Source organism: Odocoileus virginianus, chromosome 9, assembly GCF_023699985.2.
Source record: "Odocoileus virginianus isolate 20LAN1187 ecotype Illinois chromosome 9, Ovbor_1.2, whole genome shotgun sequence".
Classification (NCBI taxonomy): Eukaryota; Metazoa; Chordata; class Mammalia; order Artiodactyla; family Cervidae; genus Odocoileus; species Odocoileus virginianus.
The window spans coordinates 26,881,205-26,904,592 of record NC_069682.1 but is presented as its reverse complement, the minus strand read 5'-3'; the positions used below and the strand labels follow the sequence as shown (position 1 = coordinate 26,904,592).

The following is a 23,388-nucleotide window of genomic DNA, read 5'->3' as shown; positions in this document are numbered from 1 at the left end:
AATTACATCTTGAACCTGTGAGAATTATAATTCAAAGTAAGTCAGGCCCCTGGGAGCAGCTGTAAATTTGTGACTTTTTTTTAAAAACCACTGACACCTTGTGACTATTTTTTATCAAGAACAACAAGAAATGGCATTAAAAAATATTTTTCTCCTTGACGCCTCCAAATTTTGGTAAGCAGATATACTCTGAGGCTCCAAACATGTAAACAATTCACCCTGTACTATGAAAAAGCAAAGTCCTGTGACAGCAATATTAACAAAGTGCAGCTTCTCCCAAGAAGAGAAGCGAAGGATTAAGATGTGAAGTGCTGCATTCTTGAAGTCAGTTCAGTTTTACTCAAAGGTTCTGTGGGTCATTAAAGCCTCAGGCAGTGAGCCCTGGCAGGACCTAATTAGGAATACCAAAAGCCAGACTTAGCTGTTACATTCACTGTCATGTTGGACACCATGATTAGACGTTCCAGGATCTGAGGGAGATGAAAACAGTTTTTTTCCCAACTTAGGTTTCACTATGTAGGAAAAAACAAAACCAACTCCCCACCCCAAACAATGAATATAGTCACTTCAGTCTTCAGAGTTCAAGTAATAAATGGTCTCATAATTCAGGCACACACTTTGGCCAAGCCAAGTTTAGCTTTATCACATGAAAAAAATTCATGTATAAAATAAGTATCAGTTCAAAATATATATCACTTCTTAAGAAAGGCATGCAGGCCCTTTATTATAAAAATAATTTAGTGGCAAGGAAATGTTAAAACTACCTGAACTTCAGAAGATGCAATGTTAATTATTGTGTGGAACATTATTATTACATACGGCTGCTCTTAAGAGAGATCTTGTTTTTACTGTGGAGACCAGAGGTATTCATCAGAGATCGCCTGATTCATGTTATTAAGAGGGTCCTATAAAGTGCTCCATCTCCCCTGCCTGGCACTCCAAAAGACATGCATGGCCCCATGCCTCATCCTTTCTAAGAAGCGTATCAGCCAGCCATTCTAGAATTTTAGGAAAACTTCAGAAACCTTTCTTCTACAAGATTAAAAAATCTTTTACTGGTTCAGATATCCACCCCTCCTACTGGTCTAGACTGCTTCAAAATATTAAATCAAGCTGCAATTAAATTTTTTTACATTTAATTTTAGACCTTAAATTTCTATATCATTAAGATACCAATGTTTTAATGAAAGTAGAAAATAGAGTATAATTCAGTATCACCTATTTGTCTCAAATACAAGTACAAAGAGTTGTAAGTAGGTAAACAGGAATGACAATAACAAAAATAGAACTTGTGTATTTGTCCAATAAGAATTAACTCTATTTCTTTAAATTCAAGGTGTATGGCAAATTGAATGTTCAATCTTAGCAACTGTTACATCATCAGTTTAACAAACACTGAAGGAGGCATTTCTCTATATTCACAGACTTCCTCTTAAGTATATATCTGTTGATCTGCAAATAGTTTTCCTTTCATGTTTGGTATCTAACCACTGAATATGTATATTTAGAATTAGTGTATGTGATCCTATGTGCCTCTCTTCAAAAGTATCAGTAACGCATTTGGCCAATAGTCTGAAAGATGAATTGTAAATCATCGTAGTGTATAATCTTGATAATATGAAAAAAGTCTGAAATACTTTTAAAATGTTAACATTAGAAAAAACACTGTAATCGTCATAAGTTCTATTTCCTGAAAATTCAGTTGAGGTAACCTCTGCAAGTCACAGCTCCACATTTGCACACAGTTCTGGCTCTCTTTTTGGCTGGGCTGTGGTCAATAGAATCTGAAGATACATCTCCAGAACCTGGATACATAGAAAAAGAAGTACAGGACAAAGAGTTAAGACAATTCATAATGAGTTTCAAATTTTTTATCAGTTATAAGTGTGAATATTCAGAGACAAATCATTATGAAATGTCATGAAAGGATGGTGTGGGCAAGTCAGAGGCAAAGTGTCTGTTATTACCCCATGTTTATGAGGATGGGTTTGTGAAATGATGAAACTTACTAGTAAAATTCAATATACAAGCATTCATTTCATAAATTTCCTAAGAGCCGTAAAGCAAGGTCAAATAGTAACAATATGTAAAGGGCATCATACTTAGAAAAAACAGTATGAGTTTTCTTTCCTAAGCAAAGAATATAGTAAAGCACATAAAATTAAATGTTCACAGTAAAGCAAAGAGAATTCAATGTTCTTTTTAAAAGCCAGATTCAAGTAGGAATGGAGTAAGCTCATATATGATTTACATCATATTTTCAATCTTTTGAATACACATCTCAGTAAACATTCAGAAATGTAAGGCTGAAAATTTTTTAAATACAAGTAATATTGAAAAAAGATCTTATAATAAATAAGCTTCTATATGGAAGTTCTGAAAAAAGCAGGCAGCAACTTGATGTAAAGAAACAGCATTACTCAGCCCCCAAGGTCAGGCAGACCTGGATTCTAGCATTAGCTCTGTCAGATTAGCTTTGTGCCCTTGATTGAAAAGACAAACTCTTATAGCCTTTTTTTCCCTTTCTATTTAGTTAGTATTTAGTTTGGTTCAGATGTTCTAAGGTTTTCTATTCTAATTAGATTTTTCACACTGATGTTCCATCAAAGAAACTATTTGAAAATCATACCTTTCATTTGATAATCAAAAGTGAGTTCTTCTCCAGCATTGATAGTTCTCGTGGAAAATAATGCTATTCGGGGAAGACGGGTATCGAGGTTATCAATGAAAACATTGAACACCTGAAGGTTTGGGTCACACTAAAAAGGAATATGAGAACCCACTTAAGTAAAAATGACATGAATAAGCTCTTCTATATGCTATGTAAAATCATTAATTTCCCGGAGCATTAGTCTTAAATTCTATGAGAAATTAAGTGGCTTACTGTTTAGAGGGTTTTGAGGCATTCACACTGAAATCAAACAGCATTCCCTTACAGAAAATTTCAGACATAAACCAAGAGAAAATAAGTTCACATACATCCACTATGCAGCTTCAAGGATTATTAACATTTCTGTCATTCTTGTTTCATCTAATCCCAACTTCTTAATTGTTTCTGGAGAACTTTAATGCAAGTATTAGATAATATCTCACCTGTAAATATTTTAGTAAGGCATAAAAATATTTTTTGCTTGTGTCTAAAATTTTTAATTTAATATTTTTGGAGAATGTTTGACAGCAGTAACTAAAATCATGGGAAGTGAAACTGCAGATAAGCAGGGACTACTGTACCAAAAGTTTATTGAAAAGCCTAGAAAGTCAAAAAAGGCCCAAGCAGAACATCTAGAAATAGATTATTAAAATTAAAAGATGCTCTAGTAAGGCTTAAAGAACTGCAGTAACTGTTCTTAAAAAATCAAATCATGCAATTTCATACTGCATGGAATTTCATTTCTTAAAACTTTTGATTGGAATTATTCAGTATTTTGAGAACTCTACACTAAATTCTAGAATATGCAAGAAAGATCCAGTGAATCATACTAAGAAATAAAAATGACTGTTTAATTGTCCTTGAATAGAGTATCTATTTTGAAAGCCTTTTGATTTTATCATTAAGAAAAAATTAAATGTTTAAGTAAACCAGGAAACTAAGATGTCAGAAGGTCTCTGGTATTTCATTACTCATCATAAACTAGTTTCTTGGTATAAAAACCCATCAAAAGATTAGCATGGTCTACCTTCCTTCTGTGGTCAACTATAGGACTTACTCTCTGAGACACATTTTTCTTATATCTATAAAATGGAGATAATGCCAATCTCACAAGCCTAAAACTGTTATCCATCGAGCACTAAATAGGTGTCTAGTAACTCCTAACCTCCCTTATAGTTTTTATAGAGTGTAGTTTTTTAGAGTGTAAGTTTTTGGAGTTAAGGTTCTAACTGTATTCTAAGTTTGTTTTAAATAAGAATTAAGAATACTAATTCATAATTTGGAAAAGTAGCCCTAAATACTTCAGTACTCTAGAAATCCTAAAATTTTATAAAAATGTTAACATGTTTACATTTTAAGAGAATATAGCAATCTTTCTTTAGTCATACATCCTAAATTTAGCTGTGTTAACTTCTATAACCCATATAGCGGTGTTAATTTTTCAACTTATTACCTCTTAACTCCTCTGGTGATTAATTTCCTTCTCTGTATGAGGATAATACCTATCTTATAAAGTTGTTGGAAAGTTTAAATGAAGTAATACATGTAAAGATTCTTAAAATGGATGGTATTTGATAAGCACATTGATGAATTTTCCGAAAAGAGCAGTAATAACAGGAATTAACAGAAAAGGCCCTTGTATTAAAATACTTTGGAAAAAATGACAAAGTATATAATTATCCCTCAAGTACAGAAAATCGTTTAAAACAGTACTAATTAGTCCTGTCTATAGTAAGTAGTCCTAGTCCTGTCTATAATAAGTATCTCTTACACTGTGATTCACAAAATGAGACACATTTCCGTATCGAGCTGCATCCACTGTGAATTCATCAGATTCATAGTCCAGATCAAAGAGATATGTGATTCCTTTGTTGTCATATAACTGCCCACGTCTCTCGGCTTCCTCGCTGGTGATTACCTAAAAAGAAAAAACTATAGTATATTATATAGCTGTTGCTTAAGTGAAGAAACATTCATCCATAAATCTATTAATATATTAATGGCCTTTAAGTGCATAAAAAGAAATAAAAATGCCATCAAAATAAACATTTACATAAACTTACTCTAGAAAAACTAGATGAAAAGAGGTGGGGAAACGAAAGGAGAAAATGAGGATGCTAAGTATGACTATTTAAATGAGAATTAGGACAACCCAACAATTACCAAGCTGAAATAGTATACTACTTTGGTTCTAATTTATTTATATGTTCAATATATCAATACAGGAGCTACACAACTATAGCTCTCTGTAGAACACACCAGAATGTAAAGAACTAAGTTTACAAGTATCTGTGCTCTAAAGCATAATTTTCCTATAATTAATCTGTGTGTAGTTACAAATGGAAATTAGTTGCAAATACAGGAGAGAAGGTACGCTAAATCCACAGTTAACTGAATGGCAAGTTTAGTTTTGTAGAATAGGTGGTTTTCATGAAATTCTGCAGCTCACAACCATCATTTATACAGTTCTGCTCTGAAGAACACAGCTTCACCACATGCTCAGATTAAGAAACCAAAAATGTCTCAAGTGATTCATGGTGGCAACCAAATTCAGTTGTATTTATTAAACTCAAAAAGAGAATGATTTGATTATATGAGATCCAGTCTCCTGAATAGTGATTTATAATAATCTGCCATTGTCTAAAAATTTAAGGATAAAAATAGGGATGCAATCTGACCTGAGAATTCTGGGTGAATGCAGATACTTAAAGGTTATCCAATTCCAAACAACTTCTAAAATATCTGAGTTGACAACCCCAGAGAGGCAGTCACACTTGTATTTTTCTAGCCACAGCCTCTCCCACCATTCAGTCTGGGAAAGAATGGTGCAGGGGTCAAGATTCTAGAGGCTTGGTTTTGAATCTTGATTCTTTGTTACTACTAAGTGACCCTGGGTGAGTTGCTTAATTTTTCTCTGTGCCTCAGTTTCCTCCTGTATAATAATGAAGAGAATGCTACCACCTCATAGAGTTGTTGACAGAATTCATAAGTTAAAACACAAGGTGCTTTAGAATAGTATGCGGTAAATACTATCTTCTGTATATCTACATTGAATGTATAAAAATTTGCTTAGTATTTGGTAATTCAGAGAACAGTCTTTGTAGCTGAGTTACAAAGGATTTGGATGTTCCTTGCTGGCGGGTCCCTGGAGAAGGAAATGGCAACCCACTCCAGTACTCTTGCCTAGAAAATCCCATGGACGGAGGAGCCTGGTGCAGGTCCATGGGGTCGCAAAGAGTCGGACATAACTGAGCCACTTCACTCATTCACTCACTGCTGGCGGTTGCAATACATGTGTTTATGTGTATTTTACAGTACTTGCTCATAAAACATCCATTTACTCTACAGTCTTTCCTACTGATGTAAAATTGAGTTTTGCCGACTACACATAATCATATTTGGTCAAATGGATGAAGTGAATTACAATTTAACAGCTTCCGGAGCCCAGCCGGGTTACCCTGTGTTGACCGAGAGGGGTGGGATGGGGGTAGGGAGCCGCAAGAGGGAGGGGGTAGGGATACATATATTTATGACTGATTTGCGATGTTGTACAGCAGAAGTCAACAAAACATGGTAAAGCAATTTTCCTCCAATTAAAAAGTAACCCCCCCCTACCCCGGCAAGTTTCCAAGTCAGGATGTATTTAGATCTGATTTTCAAAATTGTCTTAGGACTCTTGTGTAAAAATAGTTTTCATATTTTCAAATTTACAAATGCCAGTTTCAGTGATTTATGACTGGGTGTTTGTTGAAAGATGACTACTACATTTGCCATTATATATAATTTTTTGATTCATATCAAGTTTATATTTTTAAATGATGCCAGTGAACCCATCTTTCAAACCTGAAGTTTGTACATATTTGCAATGATAATATCAAAACATACCAAATGTTTGTCACTGAGGTTAAAAAGGCAACTTTTCAAAAGCATAAACCTTCCTTGTACATTATCTGCTATGAGAGAAGGTGACCGTACCTCTCCAACATATTCCATGACAAAACTCATTCTTTTAATCTTCACAAGGGTTTTTACACCCCAGCCACAGCCATTGCTGGTTCGAAAGATGCAAAGCGAATACTGTGTGCCTTTCTGTACAATCCTGTTGGGACAATCGGGTCCACACTGACACCGTGAGTTGCACTCGTAAATGGGGGTACCAGGTGGGATTTTAATTTGTTGATTTTTATTATAAGCCAAAAGAACTCCAGCTTCAGCAGGACAACATTTTTCAAAGAAGCAATCTCTGCATGAACAACCAAAGGTAGCTTCATTTACTAAGCTGATTCCAGGAGCTGGTTTGTATTCATTAATGTAGTAGAAGTCTGAAGGGGGCCCCTCTAAGTCCACAGTATTTTCAACAAAAATCATTCCTTTGTGAGTCTTCCTTCTGTTGAGTTCATCCTGCCACCTCTGCAGGGCTATCCTTTGCTTAGCCTTCTTCACAATGTATTCAGCAACAGCAGGTTTCAAGGCTCTGTGATTTTCTTTGAGAGTTATTGCTTTGCCTTTCTTTACCTGAGATAAATAATTATGCTTGTCATTAGAGAACTGCTGAAGTAGTAATGGGCACTTGAGATTTTGCAAAGGTTCCCAAGTATTTGTAGAATCTGGCCATCCTTTCCATTTTACAAGATAATATTCCATATCCTTAAAATATAAAAGAAAATGCAAATCAGATTATGACATATCCATTTACTGAAAATAATTTAATATCTTGAAGAGTATTATTATTTTTCTTAATAAAGTTCATAATACACAGCTACAGGTTACTAGCAGATGAAATACAAATCATAAAGCTGTTTTTCTTTTCATTACATAAAATATGTACAGAAAACTTAGATATAGCATAATGTTTGACTACAGGCAAAAAAGTCACACCTGGGGAAAGATAAAAGTACTGAAATTCATGAATATGTTACCAGTGATCAAGTTAAACAAAACAGTATTTACCTTTATATGGAAATAAGTTGTACCAAAACGAATTTATGACATAGGTCAGCAGTTTGCTTGGCCAGCACAGCTGCAGGCACCTTCTAAGGTCTGTGATAACTGATTCAATGGACATGAACTTGGGCAAACTCCAGGAGATAGTGAGGGACAGGGAGGCCTGGAGTGCTGCAGTCCATGGGGTCACAAAGAGTTGGACACGACTTGGTGACTGAACAACAAGGTCTGTAATTTAATACTTTACACTGGCTATGAGGGAAGTTCTTTTTCATTAATGTCCAGGACACACCTCCCTACATTTTCTAGAGTGAACTGTACGGGGCATTCCTGGCTGCATGTCGCTACTGAATGTGGCTGGTCCAAACTGAGATGTGCTCTATGTGTAATACACACTGCACTTCAAAGACTCAGCACAAAAATAATATAAAGTATTTAATTTTTAAAAAAGCATTGATTACACATGAAAATAATACTTGGGGTTAAATTAAATGTATTATTGAAATAAGTTTCACCTGGCTCTTTCCATTTTGTTTAATGCAGTTACAAGAGAAAAATTTTTTTAATTACAGTTGTCCTTTGGTATTCACCAGAGGATTGGTTTCAGGATTCCTCTCGGATACTAAAATCCACTATGCTCAAGTCCCAAATGTAAAATGGCATAGTATTTGCATAGAGCCTACTTGTATACTTTAAATCATCTCTAGATCTAATATAATGTGAATGCTATATAAATAGTTGCCAGCGCAGGGCAAATTCAAGTTTTGCCTTGCAACTTTCTCTTTTTCAAATATTTTCTCTCTGAAGTTAGTTAAATCCTGGGGCACAGAACCTGGGGATACAGAGGGCCAACTGTATACACCTATAGTTTGTATCATATTTCTGTTGAACAGCACAATTCCAGAGAGACTCGCCTGTGGCTGGATTAGGTGACAGGCCCTCAAAGCACCAAAAATCAAATATTTGATTTATCTTTCAGACTGCTGTTGGTCATTATGATACCCGAAATCCTGCTTTCTCACCCCAGGAGTTGGCTGTGTCTTCCCAATGCTATACTAAGCTTCTCTTTAAAAAGGCAGTCCAGCGTATGTGCGTGTGTGCTAAGTCACTTCCACTGTGTCCGACTGTGCAACCCCATGGACTGTAGTCCGCCAGGCTCCTCTGTCCATGGGATTCTCCAAGCAAGAATACTGGAGTGGGTTGCCATTTCCTCCTCCAGGGGATCTTCCCAGCCCAGGGATCGAACCTGGGTCTCTTACATCTGCATTGGCAGGCAGAAGTCTAGTGTACATACTATACATAAATTATTCAAGTAAAGTCTCAATTTTCTTTGTTCTCTAGAATAGCAAACATAAGCCCATGAGTGCTAGGGTAAAATGTCTTCTGAAATATAGAGTAAGTAAACTGCATTCTATGGTTTTTAGTTAGCATTTTAATTCACAGATATTGATTAAAAAATTAACTGGCATAATTTGATTTCCCCTGAAATTTTAAATAGAGGTTTTATTATAAAGTAAGGGTGTTTTACTAGTTCTAGTTTATTATGACCTGGCAGGTCCAGAAAATGTACTGAGGCACGATGGGGTAAGAAGCATTAAGGCAGCCTTGCAGGAGGTCACTTGGCTAGTCAGGGAGCTTATCTCCATGTTTTATTATATTCTACTCAGTACACAATAATGCTTATTAATGAAAAGAGCTCTGCTTTTTTGTGAAAATGGTAAAAATGTTTAGTCAAAAAAAAAGTGACTAAATTATGGCATGAACATATGCACAAAAACTATACTTCTATGAAAATATATACTATGATTCCAGGGGAAAAAAGCCTAGACATATATTGACGTGTTGGTCAAACCGGCTCACTAAACCTAACATGGGCCGCTCCCTCCTGTCAGGTAACTGCAGTCTGCAGTTGCTGTTAGCAGATAGATGCTCAGTAACAATGAGGATGCTTTGGCACCATGTCACATTACCTATTCCCTTTAATTATAAATAAAAGTTACATTTTTCTGATTCCAAAATAAAACAGTGCAACCCTGGCCCTCTTTTTTTTCTTGCTACAGTCTTTCCTACCATGGTCCTGAGTTATACACCAAAAGTTGCCAGCAAACAATGAAAGAAACACTCAAAACACGAAGCCACCGAAGTCTGCTTTCAAAACAATATATTGTTTAATGATGAGTCAGGTGCATTTTTAGTGATTATTTTGTAATGTTAATTACATTGTACCTACTTAACTTATGGATGGTAAAGGTGCTTCTAAAGTATGAGTGCTATGTAAATATTAGTAACATTTTATTTCTACTTTGTAGATTTGTCTTTCATTTTATAAGCCTCATTTTACTTTTAAAATAAAAAATTTCCATTTTGAAAAATAAGATAAATTTTATACAGAAATCAGTTTGACTTAAATGCAATGATTTCAATACCCTGAACTCTCAAATAAAAGTCAAAAATTTTTTAAGTCTCACAGGATGTCTATATCTTATTCAGACATGCAGTCAACTCTTGATTACCTATAAAAATGGAGTGGAGTCATAAAAATGATCCATTAATCACTCCTGTATAATTTGGAATGCATCATATGAAATTTTTTCTTCAAGACATTTTCCCCCACTATGTTTGGCTTAGGTTAAATTCATTCAAATATTTTAGTGTCTATAATGAGCATGTCGAAGTTCAGTCACTAGGCGGTGGGATGAGATGTAAGATAGTATTAGCCTTTAGGTATAAAATCTCATTGGGAAAGGAAGGCAGTAGTATGTAAAATAAAGAGCAATGCAAGGTGGTACAACTTTAAAGGCCAAAAAAAGTAAGACAATAAATACCACTAAAACATAAAGAAGCAAATCAATATAGGTCAATGAGAAAAAGGCACAGAGGAAGTAGAACAAACTACGCTGTGAAAGACTGATAGCGTTTGTTGGGCAGGGCACGGGGCAGGCAGGATGAGAAACACAAGCAAAGCTTGGAGCTAAGATTTGCATGAAGTATCCAGAAAACAGTGAAGTGACAGATTTAGCTAGCTTTGAGGTTTAGAACACTGAAGCGAGAGATTAAACTGCAACAGCAAGGGAAGAGCAAATCTGGGACAGCCTTGAACACCTGACTGAGGCGTCTGAGCTTTACTGTAGGCCAATGGTTTTAACAACTCTTAAAAACCATGGTGTTTCTGTAGGAAGTCTCTTTCAAAATAAATATTTAATTTTATCTTGTCTATTAGAACATTTTACCAATCTTCTAACTGCCAAGCCAACTCAGTCCTCATCTGACCACTCCTTAGGCTTTGATATCATAGTTCTCTCTTCATTTTTGTTCCTTCTCTGACTTCTTTGCTGAGATCTCTGCTCATCACTTCAAACAATGTAGTCACTCAAGATGATTCTGTCCTGGTCCCTTTTCACACTAAACAAGTGTTTGTCTGTTTTGAGAATCTCCAGAAAGCTACAGACTTTCCCCTATCAAAAGTTACATGTTTGGTACAATGGGTAATTTCAGGATATTTGGATTCTAGTCTAAGAATTCTTCCTCTAAACGTTCTCCCTGGGCAACCTCACTACTCCAACGGTTTTAACTGTACGCTGACACTCCCAAAATTTTAGCTGCAACCCCATATAGTCAATGACCTACTGGATGTCCAATAGGTTCTTAATCTACCCACAGGGAACTCAACACTGTTGTTCCTAGACAGTTTCCCTCTGTATTTGCACCAAAGCAGCCTTAGCCCATCTACCTAGTCACACAAGTTGCAAATCAGGAGGTCAATCTCATGGCTTTCTTCCCTTCATTCCCCCATCAGCAAGCTTCCTTAGATCCTTTCATCCATCTCTATTAACAGAATGCTAATTACTTCAAGCCTTCAGTCTTGCTTGGATTATGGCACTGATCTACTGGTTTCCCTGCCTCCAGACTAACAACAATCCATCTGTCCTTCTCTACTAGAGTGTAGATTTTTAATAAAAACAAAAAGCACTCCCCCACAGTACCAGTCATTCTGTTATTTTCTTGCTTAAAAATTTTAATGGCTCCCCCAGTGCCTAAAGAATTAACTCAAACTTCCAATTATAACAAAGATTATTCTCGATTGGGTCTTTGATGCTCCCCTGACTCTGTTCCAATATGGCTCCATTCACATACCACCCTCCAGCCACACTGAATTGCTGTTTTCCTACCTTTATGTTGCTCTGTTCACACAGTTATTTCTAGTTAGAATGTCTGCTTCCATTTGTCTGTTGAACACCTATTTCAGTCTCATCTTTTCTGTGTAGAAAAACCCACCCATTTTAAAAACTCAGCTCAAATGTCATCTCTCCTGTGGAGTCTTCCTTGCCACGCTTGCCCAAGGAGGACTAATTATTGCCAACTTGTGTTCCCATTTCTAATAGAAACTATTGGGTTAGCCAAAAAGTTCGTTTGGGTTTTCTGTACGATCTGATGGAAGAACCCAAACATTTTGGCCAACTCAATATAAGCCATTTGCAGAAGGGAAGCAATCTTATTCCTGGTAACCCTAGCACCAAGCAAAATTCCCCACTATATCATAGGCACTTACTAAACGTTTCTGAATGTGTAACAAAAAATGTGACTACTAATATGTATGCAATATTAAAAAATCACAAGAGTAACCGTATGAATCCTTAAAAGAAATACAAGCTGCTCAACTTAACCTGAAGATAACAATTCATGGTTTTTTTTTTTAATGTTAGTATCTGTTACCTGTTGCCTGTAGCCAGTAAAAGGTAGCAAGCACAAACTCTTTAAAATGCATATATGGGGGAGCACAAAAAAGAAAAACAATTAAAAAAATCTACCTCTCATTAGCTAATTTTCCCCTGCAAGTTTTGAGATCGTAATATTCAATATTAATGGTAGAAGAGCATGAATCTGAATATGAAAATCACACTGTTACACGGGAACACAGTTTGAGAATTATTCTGGTCAATGGAAAGTCACTGGGTTTTCACACCACTATCTGAGACTGTACGTACTGTGAGGATTGCGTTACAGGCCCAAGACTAACACAAATGAACAACATGACCCTGGCAAAGTCCTTCTTGGAGCTCTGTTTTCCTGACCTCTAAAATTTAGGGTTTAGTCTAATGATTTCTATTATTCCATTTAACAAACCACCCTACGTGCAGTAGTCTTTAAGGAATATTTCACTATGGTGAAATGTGGATATTTTGTTAGTATGTGTCATTCAGTCAAGTGCTAGTCCTATAGACAGAGAATGACCTGGAGACTTTTAAGAAGTCAAGCCTTTAAGGTAATATTTCTTTAATATTTGATTGCTAAGGACTTCTTCATGGATGAGCTGAGTTTGTCAATAAAGAGCACCCACAGTTTCGTCACAAATTTTTGTGCACAAACGGGCAACATGGCAAACATGTGGCATTTAAAAAAAAAAAAAAATCACACAGCGCCGAGACTCCAATTCATATCCTTTGAGTTCCACTGGACCCCAGCAGGAGCCCATCATGGTAACCATCCCGTTGTTCCCCCAGTTGCTATTCCTTCCCTGTCCTGAGTGGGCTATTCCAGACCTCCATTTTCTTCTGGGTCCCTATCCCCTGCCTCCCCTATTATTTTCGGGAGCACATAGCCCTGACTTTCCATCCTTCCATGGACCTGGAACTAGAGACAAAGGGGACCTCGGACACAGCAGGAAAGATGCCCTTCCTCCATCAGTCCCTTCCCTATGCTATCTCTTCAGTTTCTTGCTCTCTCCTGATTTTTCACTAGCATCTGACTCTCCCTTATTTTTTAAAAGCAAAATTAAACTAAACCTCCTTTGAGATACAAATGCTTGAAAAGAAGGGACCTCTAAAAGATATGATAAATTACTAAAAGTTTAGAGATCAGAGACTAAGGTCACGGGGTGGAAGATTTTTTTTTCCCCAGTATAAAATGCTTTATAACATTCAATTTTTAAAATCACATTATCTAGTCAGATTTTTTAAAAAATTAAATTATCAACACTCTTAGACCCTACACATCCCTTCTTGAAAGCAAGAGTTCTTGAAGAGTTGCCCATGCTACTTGACCTTACTTTCTCATTTTCAACTTATTCTTTAATTCATTCTATTTTGGCTTCTTCTATCCAAACCACAGAAATGCTCTAAGGGCATCAGTGACCTGTCCACAGCTCAGTCAAGAGGGTAATGTTCTACTTCTGCTTTGACCCCACTGGTCATGATTCTGTTTTGCTGACAAGATCTGCTCCTCAGGCTTCCATGATTTACTCTTCTGATTCTCCTACCTTTCTTGCCAGTTTGTGCCTGTCCTTGGACAGCTCTTCCCTGTGAGTACCCCTTCCTGTTCCTCGATCTTCGCTCGTCTCCCATTTTTTGTGTGTGGATTACTGCGATGGCCTCTTATCCACTCATGGTGCAACAGCCCCCTCCCCCACGCCTCTCCCCCATGTCACTCCCCTGATCAAAACTTAAAGTCAAGAATTCCTCTCTTTGCCTACAAGAAGTGGCAGTTTCTGGGCCCTGCCGCATCCTTCCAGCCTCATTTCAATCCTTCTGGCTTATCATGTTCCATCCATACTTCAAAGTCTTTGCAGGAGTCAGGCTCTCTTTCAACTCAGGACCCTTCCCCATTATCTCTACACCCTTTAGTACTAAGTCTGAAATTAGCTCCTCATGGACAACTACCTACTCTCTCCAGGATGAGCTACAGCCTTCTGTTACACTAGCCTCATCTCAACTATCATTAAGTTCTTGGTACAATGATAGTTTAGGTTTTTCTACACTCACCAAAAGGCAAACTCCATGACATCACGGACCATACCTCTGTGTCACCACCGCTGAGACTGCTAGTGCCCAGGGTGTGACATGATAGGTGGTAGAAGACTGGAGAAATATCTGCAGGTTAATGAAGGGGTAAGTGTGCCCAGTCCTGGGGGTTCAGTCCCCATTCCTCCACCAATCACTTCAAGGGCAATGTCACCAGTCAGTTCTCATTCTTGATTTAAAGCCACATTTCCAACCACCTGTCTTCCTCAAGTTGGCTTAGAGGGTAAAGAGTCTGCCTGCAATGAGGGAGACCGGGGTCCAATCCCTAGGTCAGGAAGATCCCCTGGAGAAGGAAATAGCAACCCGCTCCAGCACTCTTGCCTGGAAAATCCCATGGATGGAAGAACCTGGTAGGCTACAGTCCATGGGGTCGCAAAGAGTTGGACACGACAGAGCGACTTCACTTCACTTCACTTCCAACCACCTACTGGTCAGCTCACACTTAAATGTTCTCAACCTTCTTCTCCAACCTCAGTCTGGCCCCCTATCCTACTCCTCCTATATTAAGGCTCATCTTCCTGTATTCCTGGATCTTGGTGAACAAGACTACCACCAACACCACTGCAAGCTTTCCACTGCTGGATCCCTAGCCAACCCCCTGACTGCTGAACCACAGACTGAAATTTTACATCCTTGATAATTAAGCAAATCATCTACTTCTGTTCATCTTGATTGTTACTACTTTAGTTCAAACACAATCACTTCTTGCCTACATTACAATAGCCTTTCAGAATATGTAAGTTGTACATGTGTCATTTCCCTTCCTGCTAACCCGCTCTCCCCCTCACTGAGGAGAGAAAACCCTCTGAATACAGTGTCACACTTTTTAGAACCAGATGATGCTCTCTGCAGCAGGACAGCTGGAATTCCTTCACTTGTCTCTCACCATCTCCAAATCCCAGATCCTTCCCCTCCATTCTCTGTATAAAGCCTTAAGGAAAGCCTCCATTCGTCTTAGGAGGCCCCAGCGGGATGTTATCTTTTCCGGGAAGCCTTCTCTGAGTCAGCCTAGGCCTTCCTCCCACCAATCGTGTCAGGATGTCTGTCCTAGCACTTACTAGTCTATATAGCACTGGATGGTTTACTTATCAGTCTTGTTCACTGGGCTGTGAGTTTCTTACGGTTAGGGACCATTTCTCATTAATCTTTATGTTCCTGTTGCCTAATGTAGCACCTGATACACAGAAAAATCTCAAATATTTACTGAGTGAGACTACAGAAAGATGAATCAGCAGACATTAGTCAGTAAATTGGTGCTGTCATTTAAGCATGAAGCTATGATGACCTGATCCAGTGGTCATTGTGAGGGCTGGAGAAACAACTGACATAAAAAACCAATTCATCAACCATGAACTAAATACCCACTGTATACTACAGTTTATAGTAAGACATACTCTTGGCCCTCAAATGGTTTATAGTTAAGCAGGGAAGGTATGAAACAAAGCCACAAAATGTGAAAAGTTCTAGAATAATGACAAGAACAGTGCTTATCCTGAAAATAAAGAAAGCAATTTTGCTGAGGTGAGGAAGGAAGGAGGCTCTGTGGTTGGTGTAACCTTTCAGCTGAACTTTGCAGGCATGCAGGATTTTGCAAAGGAGGGAAGAAAAAGTTTGAGAGAGAGAACTGGATGAGAAAAGTCAAAAGGCACGAAGGTGCATGATGTATTCAGGAATTAGAATATAAGCTCTGTCTGTTGTTAAGCTAAATTCTCAATGCTCAGAAGAGTGCTCAGCTCACACTACACATTCAGTAAGCCTTAGCTACATGGAAGAATTTTCTAGCATATCAGTGTGGTTGGGAAGTAGGACATGTTATAGGAGATGAAGCTGGGAAGGGGGTTGGTGGCCTGATGATAGAGAACATCAGTCCAAAGGGACTCAGCTTAGATTAGCAGACACCAGGGAGCCACTGAAAGGGCTAAAGGAAGGTTCTAGTGCAATCAGAGCTGTGTTTCAGAAACTGTAATGACTCTGAAGAATATGGTGCTGAGACAATCTCTTCTATGAGCTAAATGGAGGGGAATATGTAAGAAAAGGACAGGGTCATAGGTTCTCTCACCTGCCCTGACTGTAAGACAGAAAGACAGACAGACGGAAAAGGTAGACATATACTGAAGTAATACTGGCTTACAGAGTAAATAATCTGTGTCAGGCAGGAGAAGAAGTAAGGGATATAAGTGAGTTGTCGAGGATATAAGTGTGGGAGGCGTGCTTATTCCAAAGAAACCAAAAGGAGAAGGTTGAAGGAGAAACTAACAGCAAAAGTTACCCAAACCGAACTGTAAGACTCAGAATTCTGAATAAGAAAAAAAATTGGCAGCTCCTTCAATGTAAGTACAGATTCCTTGGTAATTAAGTCTCTGTTAAAGTGGAACAGGAATTAACAGCAAAAGACAGAGACATATGGTCTCTAAGAGGTAGAGACCACATAATCAGATGATCTATTAGATTTAGAGGGTAGGGAGGAAAGAAGAATTTATAAAGATAGGTCACTGTGAAGGTTATAATTCTATGAAGCTAGATAGGGGACACTAGATCAGGATGCAGGTTTGATGGGGGGAAATGGATACAGTTTTGAATATGTTCAATGTGCGTACCTACAGGGTGCCCAGTTTGAAATGAAGCTCAGAAAGAAGACAATGCCTCACAGAGATTTGAGGGTCACTAGTCAAATAAGTGTAAATAGAAACCACCGAGAAGAGGTCATCTACAGAGCAGCTTCCAGGGGAGAAGAGGGCCAAGGAGAGCACCTTCGCGATTACGTGTCGACATTTCAGAGGAAGGACAGGTAAGAGACAGTAAGGGAGCTTCAGAAAGAACAGTAAGAGGAAGGGGTGGTGAGAAGGAGTGGAGACGGAGGTGAGAAACGACGACGACAGCACAGGCCGTTACCACAGGACCACCACAGGTCAGTCTGCTAACAGAGACCCTGTGACATGCACCACCTAACATGAGGTGGTACTGTCCACTCACCTCAGCGAGGAAACTGAAGGAAAGAGAACCAGGTACCACACTGAAGGCCATGCAACTGTACACGGAGAGCCGGAATCAACCCAGGCAGTCTCTCCAGGACAAGAGGTTCAAGCAAGAAAGAGTAGCCAACAGGGTAGGATGCTGCAAAGGAGAGTAAGACCCGAGGTCCTCAAATGTGGCAATTAGGAGGTCACTGATAGGGGCATAAATCAGAACGGAGGGGTTAAAAAGTAAGACGGGAAACTACAAGCAAGCTACAGCTCAAATTGCAATCTGTGTATCTGATAAGGGACTATCTAGAATATACAAAGAACTAGTACAACTCAGTAAGAAAAAGACAACGTAATTCAAAAAAAATAGGTAGGGACGTCCCTGGTGATATGGTGGTCAAGAATCAGCCTGCCCATGGAGGGAACACAGATTCCATCCCTGGTCCGAGAAGACCCTACATGCACAGGGCAACTAAGCCCAGGCACGGTTAACCCTGAACCTGTGCCCTAGAGCCTGGCTCCGCAACGAGAGAAGCCACCACAGTGAGAAGGCTGCTCACCACAACTAGAGAAAGCCTGCACGGCAGTGAAGACTCAGTGCAGCCACAAATAATACATTTTAAAAAAACTTTAAAAAACAGGTAAAGGATCTGAATAGATAGTTCTCTAAAGAAGATATACAAATGGCTATAAGCACTGGAGATATTCAGCATCATTAGCCACCAGAGAAATGCAAACCAAAAGAACGAGATGTTCCACACCCACTAGGACAGCTATAATCAAAAAGTCAGATAACAGGTATTGGTGAAGATGTGGAGAAATCAAAACCTTCACACTGGTGGTGGGAATGTAAAATGGTGAGGTCACTTTGGAAAACAGTTTGGCAGTTCCTCAGATGGTTAAACCATAGAGGTACCAGCAGCTGATCTTCTTGGTATATATCCAAGAGAAATGAAAACATGCCCACCCCAAGACTTGTACGTGAATGTTCATAACATTATCTATAACAGCTCCCAGATAGAAACAACCCAAATGTCCATGAAGTAATGAATAGATGAATCAAATGTGCTATGTCCATATATGTCATGTGATGACATATCTGGCAATAAAAAAAAGTACTAATACATGCTATAGTATGAATGAACTTTGAAAATATTATGCTAAGTGCAAGAAGCCAATCATAAAGGACCACATACATATTGTATGATTCCAGGTACATGAAATGTCCACACAGGGACATCTATTGAGACAGAAAGTAGACTAGTGGTTGCCGAGGGTTAATGGAAAAAGATCTGGAGAGGTTTGGGGGGTGATGGCTAAGCAGTATGGGGTTTCTTTTTAGGTTAATGAAAATGTGCAACCACCGCTACAACCAATTTTAGAATAATTCTGCAAGTGTGCAAAAAGTTTTGAATTGTACAGCTTCAATTGGTGAATTGTAGGGTATGTGAATCATGAGTCAATAAAGCTGTATTTAAAAGTTGATGGGAAATAAGGAAGAAGGAAAAGATAGGAAATGCTTGAGTGGGGACGCAAGATCAAAGAAAGATTAGGGAAAATCTGATTTATCAATTAAGATAAACCAGTGAAAAAAACCGCACTTGATTAAAAAAAAAAAAGACATCAAAGATTAAGCAAAGTTCTAAAAGGGATGGGCAGGGGAAAAAAAGAAAAATAGGTGCAACCACTTAACAAAGATACAGATAACTGGTGTGAAGTAAGTTGAGAGTTCATACCTGGAGGATCCAAAGAGGTAGAAGTCTGTAGCTGAGTATGAGAGGGTGAGGGACACAGTAAGTCCAGAAAAGTTATAATTGGGAAAATGATGACAAGAATGGAAGAAGCAAGTGAAAGATAAAAAGCTTGTCAAGTGGAACTGAGCAGTGTGAGAACAGAAATAATATGTAATGGAGCCAAGAAGTGTGATTATATGACCCCTGCAGCTAGACTGGTCAGGCAAGAGTTTATAAACTGAAATGGCAGATGACTGGGCTGTTCGGGGGTTGAAGACTGCAGCCAGGGGTGCAGAGAGTGCCGACAGCGTAGGTAAAATTTTGTTGTTGTTTAGTTGCTAGGTAGGTGAAATGCTTCATCACAACATTCCACTGAGTGAGGAAGCCTGTGAGACCAAAAGAAGATGGATGTTTCAAAGAAGAATTGGATTTAATGGCAGAATCCATATGGAAGATGAAAGAGAAGGAAAACAAGGAAACAGGATTTCTGATTCATTCATCCAGAAGAACTGACAGATGAACAATCAGAGTTCTTACAGAATAGGTAGGCAATGGAGAGATGAGTTACTCAAAAGTATATGGTAAAGTTTAGACTGTAAAGAGCTTCTTGAAGAAAAACCCTGTCATTTTCAAGAGAAACAGAAATACAGGGAGCCCAGGGAAGTTAAATGACTTTTCTGGTTTCACAAGGTACTAGACAAAGGCTAGAAATGACTGAACTCCAGGCTGTTCTACTGCACAACAAAACCTCATTGCTATCTGGAGTTTGACAGGACAGCAGGAAATACAAATGGTGATGCTTCTTGAGATTTGGTAACATTAAAATTGGCTTAAATTTCTAGGTTCATCTCAGGTGATAGTGGGGAAATATGATTCAGGAACAAAACGAATGACAGGAGAAGCCAATCTGAGCTAAAACATTTGCTTTGGTAATCCACATGGAGATAATCAAGAGTTGGATGTAGAATGACATAAGCACCTTGAAATATTTGAATGTAAGAACATTTTGTATTTCAAAATCCTCTCAATGTTAGTTGGCAAAACAGATGACAGGACATATAAATTTATTATGGCTGAGAACTGTAACCATTAAGAAGAGCTTTGCTTACTTTTAAGGTTATCTTTATGTTACAGAAATATGAAATACTAAAAGGAGGTCTGATTAGGTCTCTTTTAAGGGTCTAGATATTTGCCTTACCTTTACTACCTTGTAGTCACACAAGTATTCCACCTCATAATTGTTTAGATTCCTTTTGGTGATTCCAATCGATTTACATGTGAGCTTTTCTTTTCTACATAATTCCTGAAGAGTATCAAGTGAAACTAGGCAAGGCACACACCAAGCTACAATAAGAAAATAGAATTCTTTACTAATGAAATAGCTACTCAATTAAAATAAAACAAAACAAAAAATCTTGACTTCTATATCCCCACCCTTCAACTGGCAATTTTGTAAGACTAAAAATTCAAGGAACCATTTACATGTAAATATTTCTTCCTGGATTTTCTCATGTGTCTCTGCTCTACTGTATCAATTTCCACTAGGCCACCTAAACAAAATGTTTCATGTCTATAAGCTTTCAGAGATTATACACACAGATAGGCTGAGATAGTATTTTTAACTTTTTCATTGTATTCTATATAGAATTGCTGTTTTAGTCAAATGTAGACCTCAAGCACAAAATTATTAGAGATATATCTTAAATATATTTTAAAATAATCTTACATTGTTAAAAAGTAATTTTCCCCTTCTCTTCGTCCAGCAATAAGAACTGAAATCTAATTTTATAGTTATGTACTTGTGACATCATATGATCCACTTTTCCCATTTGGGAAGGTTGTATGAAATTTTAACTTCAATTTTGCCCATGCAGCAATGTAGTTTAGCAAGGTAAATTAACCCAAGGGTTACAATAAAATAATGAAGAGTATACTGAGTTTTGTAGTACTCACTTCCTATATTGTTTTCAAAGCCAAAGATGACAATACAGAGTATTCAATTTACACCAAGTCTGAAGAAAATTAGATACACTCATCATCAACCTTATAAAAGCCAGTAACAGTGCTGTGGGAGTCTACCCTCAAATTCCTGTTAAGAGTATGCCACCACACTGCATTAAAAATAGGTTAACACAGGGTGGTGATCCAGTGGCCAAGACTCCAAGCTCCCAATACAGGGGCCCAAATTCAATCCTGGTCAGGAAACTAGATCCCATATGCTGCATCTAAGATAGAAGATCCCCCATACCTGCAACTAAGACCTGGCACAGCCAAATTAAGTAAATAAATATTTTTTAAAAATAGGTTAACACAAACTGACGTTTAGAAACACAGAATAAACTTGGCTTTCCGGCAAGTGCCACGAGAAACACCAGAGAGGATCAAGGGTCCTCTGTTCCAGCCCCCTCGAGGCCACCTGACTACATGACTTTAGGGAGGTTTCCATCTTACTGGGTTTCAGCTTCACTGAAAAAAATGTGAGGGCTGGAATAAACTGGGAGTAAACCAAACAAAATCCATCAGTAAACGCACGCTTTACTAGGCAGCTTTCCAAGGTAGCTGTGATAGCCTTTTGGGTTTGGAGGTAATTTGCAGGGAAGAGAGAAGAGCTGGTCCTTGTATACCGGTTCCTCGCCCTCCCAAACTCACCCAGGGGTCTCTTGGTCAGAAAACCTGAAATACGATTTCCAGCCCCACTCCTCCCCACCCCAAAGAACTCAGTTACAGATCAAGAAAGTGAAATGTATTTTTCCCCTAAAAAATTTGAGGGGTGGTTTGAGGGTAGGGGAGTAGTGGAATACAAACCACCCCTTATATCCATCTCTTCCATTTAAAAAGCCTCAGGATGTTTTGTGAAGAGCTAACCTCGTTATGCTGACCACCTGGACTTTCTATCCAAGGTGTATCTGTCTGCTGTTCCTACCAATTTCACTTAGTGCAAGCAACAGAAGAATTCAAGACGCAACCCTCCACGGAAATGCTAGTTTTGAGAGTAAGAAAACTTGGAACACACGACACCGCACCCCCTCGCCCCCAGCCCAGTAACCAATCTGTCTCTAATAACGTAGAAAGAGAATTCATTGGTTAAGAGTAAACATTTCATGACCACCACAAGAACTTGACACTAGTTCACACTAACCCCTAGCGGAGGAAAAGTTGGGCGATAATGAGTCCATAATCCAAGCGGAGAGGCGCAGTGCTGGAAAACACCTTTCCGTTTCAGAAGGCATTGAAAGTTCCAGTCTTGGAGCGCGCGCACAAACACACGTTCAGCACCTAATTCTTTGGCGACCACAGAAACAGCACGCAAGTTCTTTCCCGGCAGGGATGAAGATTCCCGTGAGCCAGGGGCTACCGCCTCCAGTACCCACTTAGTGGGATTTCCTCCAACAGGGAACCGGTCCTCCCCGAGTCCGAATCGGGGTACATCCTCACTCACCTCCTTTCTTAGCCTTCACACCTCTCATAGCCCCGACCTCTCTCTGCTCCTCCGACACTGAGGTCACACCCACACCACCGGGGTCCTCCCGCTCCCAGTCCAAAGCCAGCCCGACCGCAAACGTCCCGCTCAAACCATCACAAAGGAGTCGCGCCCCCCTCGTGCCCACGGACCTCGAGCCGCGCAAGGATCCGCCGTAGCCACCCGGTTGCCCCCAAACAGCGGTCGGGCGGGGTGGGGTGTCGGGGCCGGCCGGCGGCGGGGGCTGGGCCGCCGGGTCCGTGGGACAGCAGCGGAGGGCGGGGGCCGGGCCTCGAGAGGGCCGGGCGCGGGAAGAGACTGCGGGCAGCGGGCGGGCCGAGCCGCGAGGAGGGTCAGGGGCCGGGGGCAGGGAGGAGCCCGCGGCGCGCGTCTGGGGGCCGCAGTGTCAGCCGCGCGGAAGGCGATGTCTCGCCGCGTCGCGCTCTGGCCGGCCCGCGCGTTTCGGCCCCGCTTCTCGGGCCTCGGGAGTTTGCCCGGCGGACGGGGGACAGTGTGGGGCGCCGCTCTCCAGCTCTCACCTCCTGGCGCCTCGGCCCCGGCCGCCGCCATCTTGAGGAGCTTTCATTCAAACTGGCGCGGTCTGACGGGATAGCTCAGCTGGCCCAACGCCCCGCCCCCGCACAGCCCGCGCAAAACTCGGGAGCCCGGGCGGGGGCCTAGAATCCGCGAGGCGTCCTGACGTCAGCGGCGGCCGTCCCAGCCGCGACGGCGAGTGCGCCTGCGCCCCAAGTCTTTCGCGAGGACTTTGCGGGCGGGGGCGGGACAAGCGGTCGGAATCTGGGAGCGCTCGCCTAGGTGAGTGGCCACCTGACCTGGCCTG

General features: G+C 39.8%; 1 protein-coding gene across 6 annotated transcripts; it reads right to left on the bottom strand.

Moving 5' to 3' along the window:
• Positions 1-1,289: 1,289 nt before the first annotated feature.
• SUV39H2 (SUV39H2 histone lysine methyltransferase) lies at positions 1,290-23,203 on the bottom strand. Of its 6 annotated transcripts, none has more exons than XM_020881268.2 (6): positions 23,087-23,203; positions 20,286-20,431; positions 6,626-7,297; positions 4,422-4,568; positions 2,630-2,759; positions 1,290-1,805 (listed from the first exon to the last, which is right to left on the bottom strand). In XM_020881268.2, the coding sequence occupies exons 1-6, from the start codon at positions 23,115-23,117 to the stop codon at positions 1,699-1,701; spliced, it is 1,233 nt and encodes a 410-aa protein (XP_020736927.1). In that variant the 5' UTR covers positions 23,118-23,203; the 3' UTR covers positions 1,290-1,698. The 6 variants fall into 6 exon arrangements, with proteins under 6 accessions (XP_020736927.1, XP_020736931.1, XP_020736928.1 ...); XM_020881272.2 differs by lacking the exon at positions 23,087-23,203 and adding an exon at positions 22,700-22,769; XM_020881269.2 differs by lacking the exon at positions 23,087-23,203 and adding an exon at positions 22,527-22,648.
• Positions 23,204-23,388: the final 185 nt, after the last annotated feature.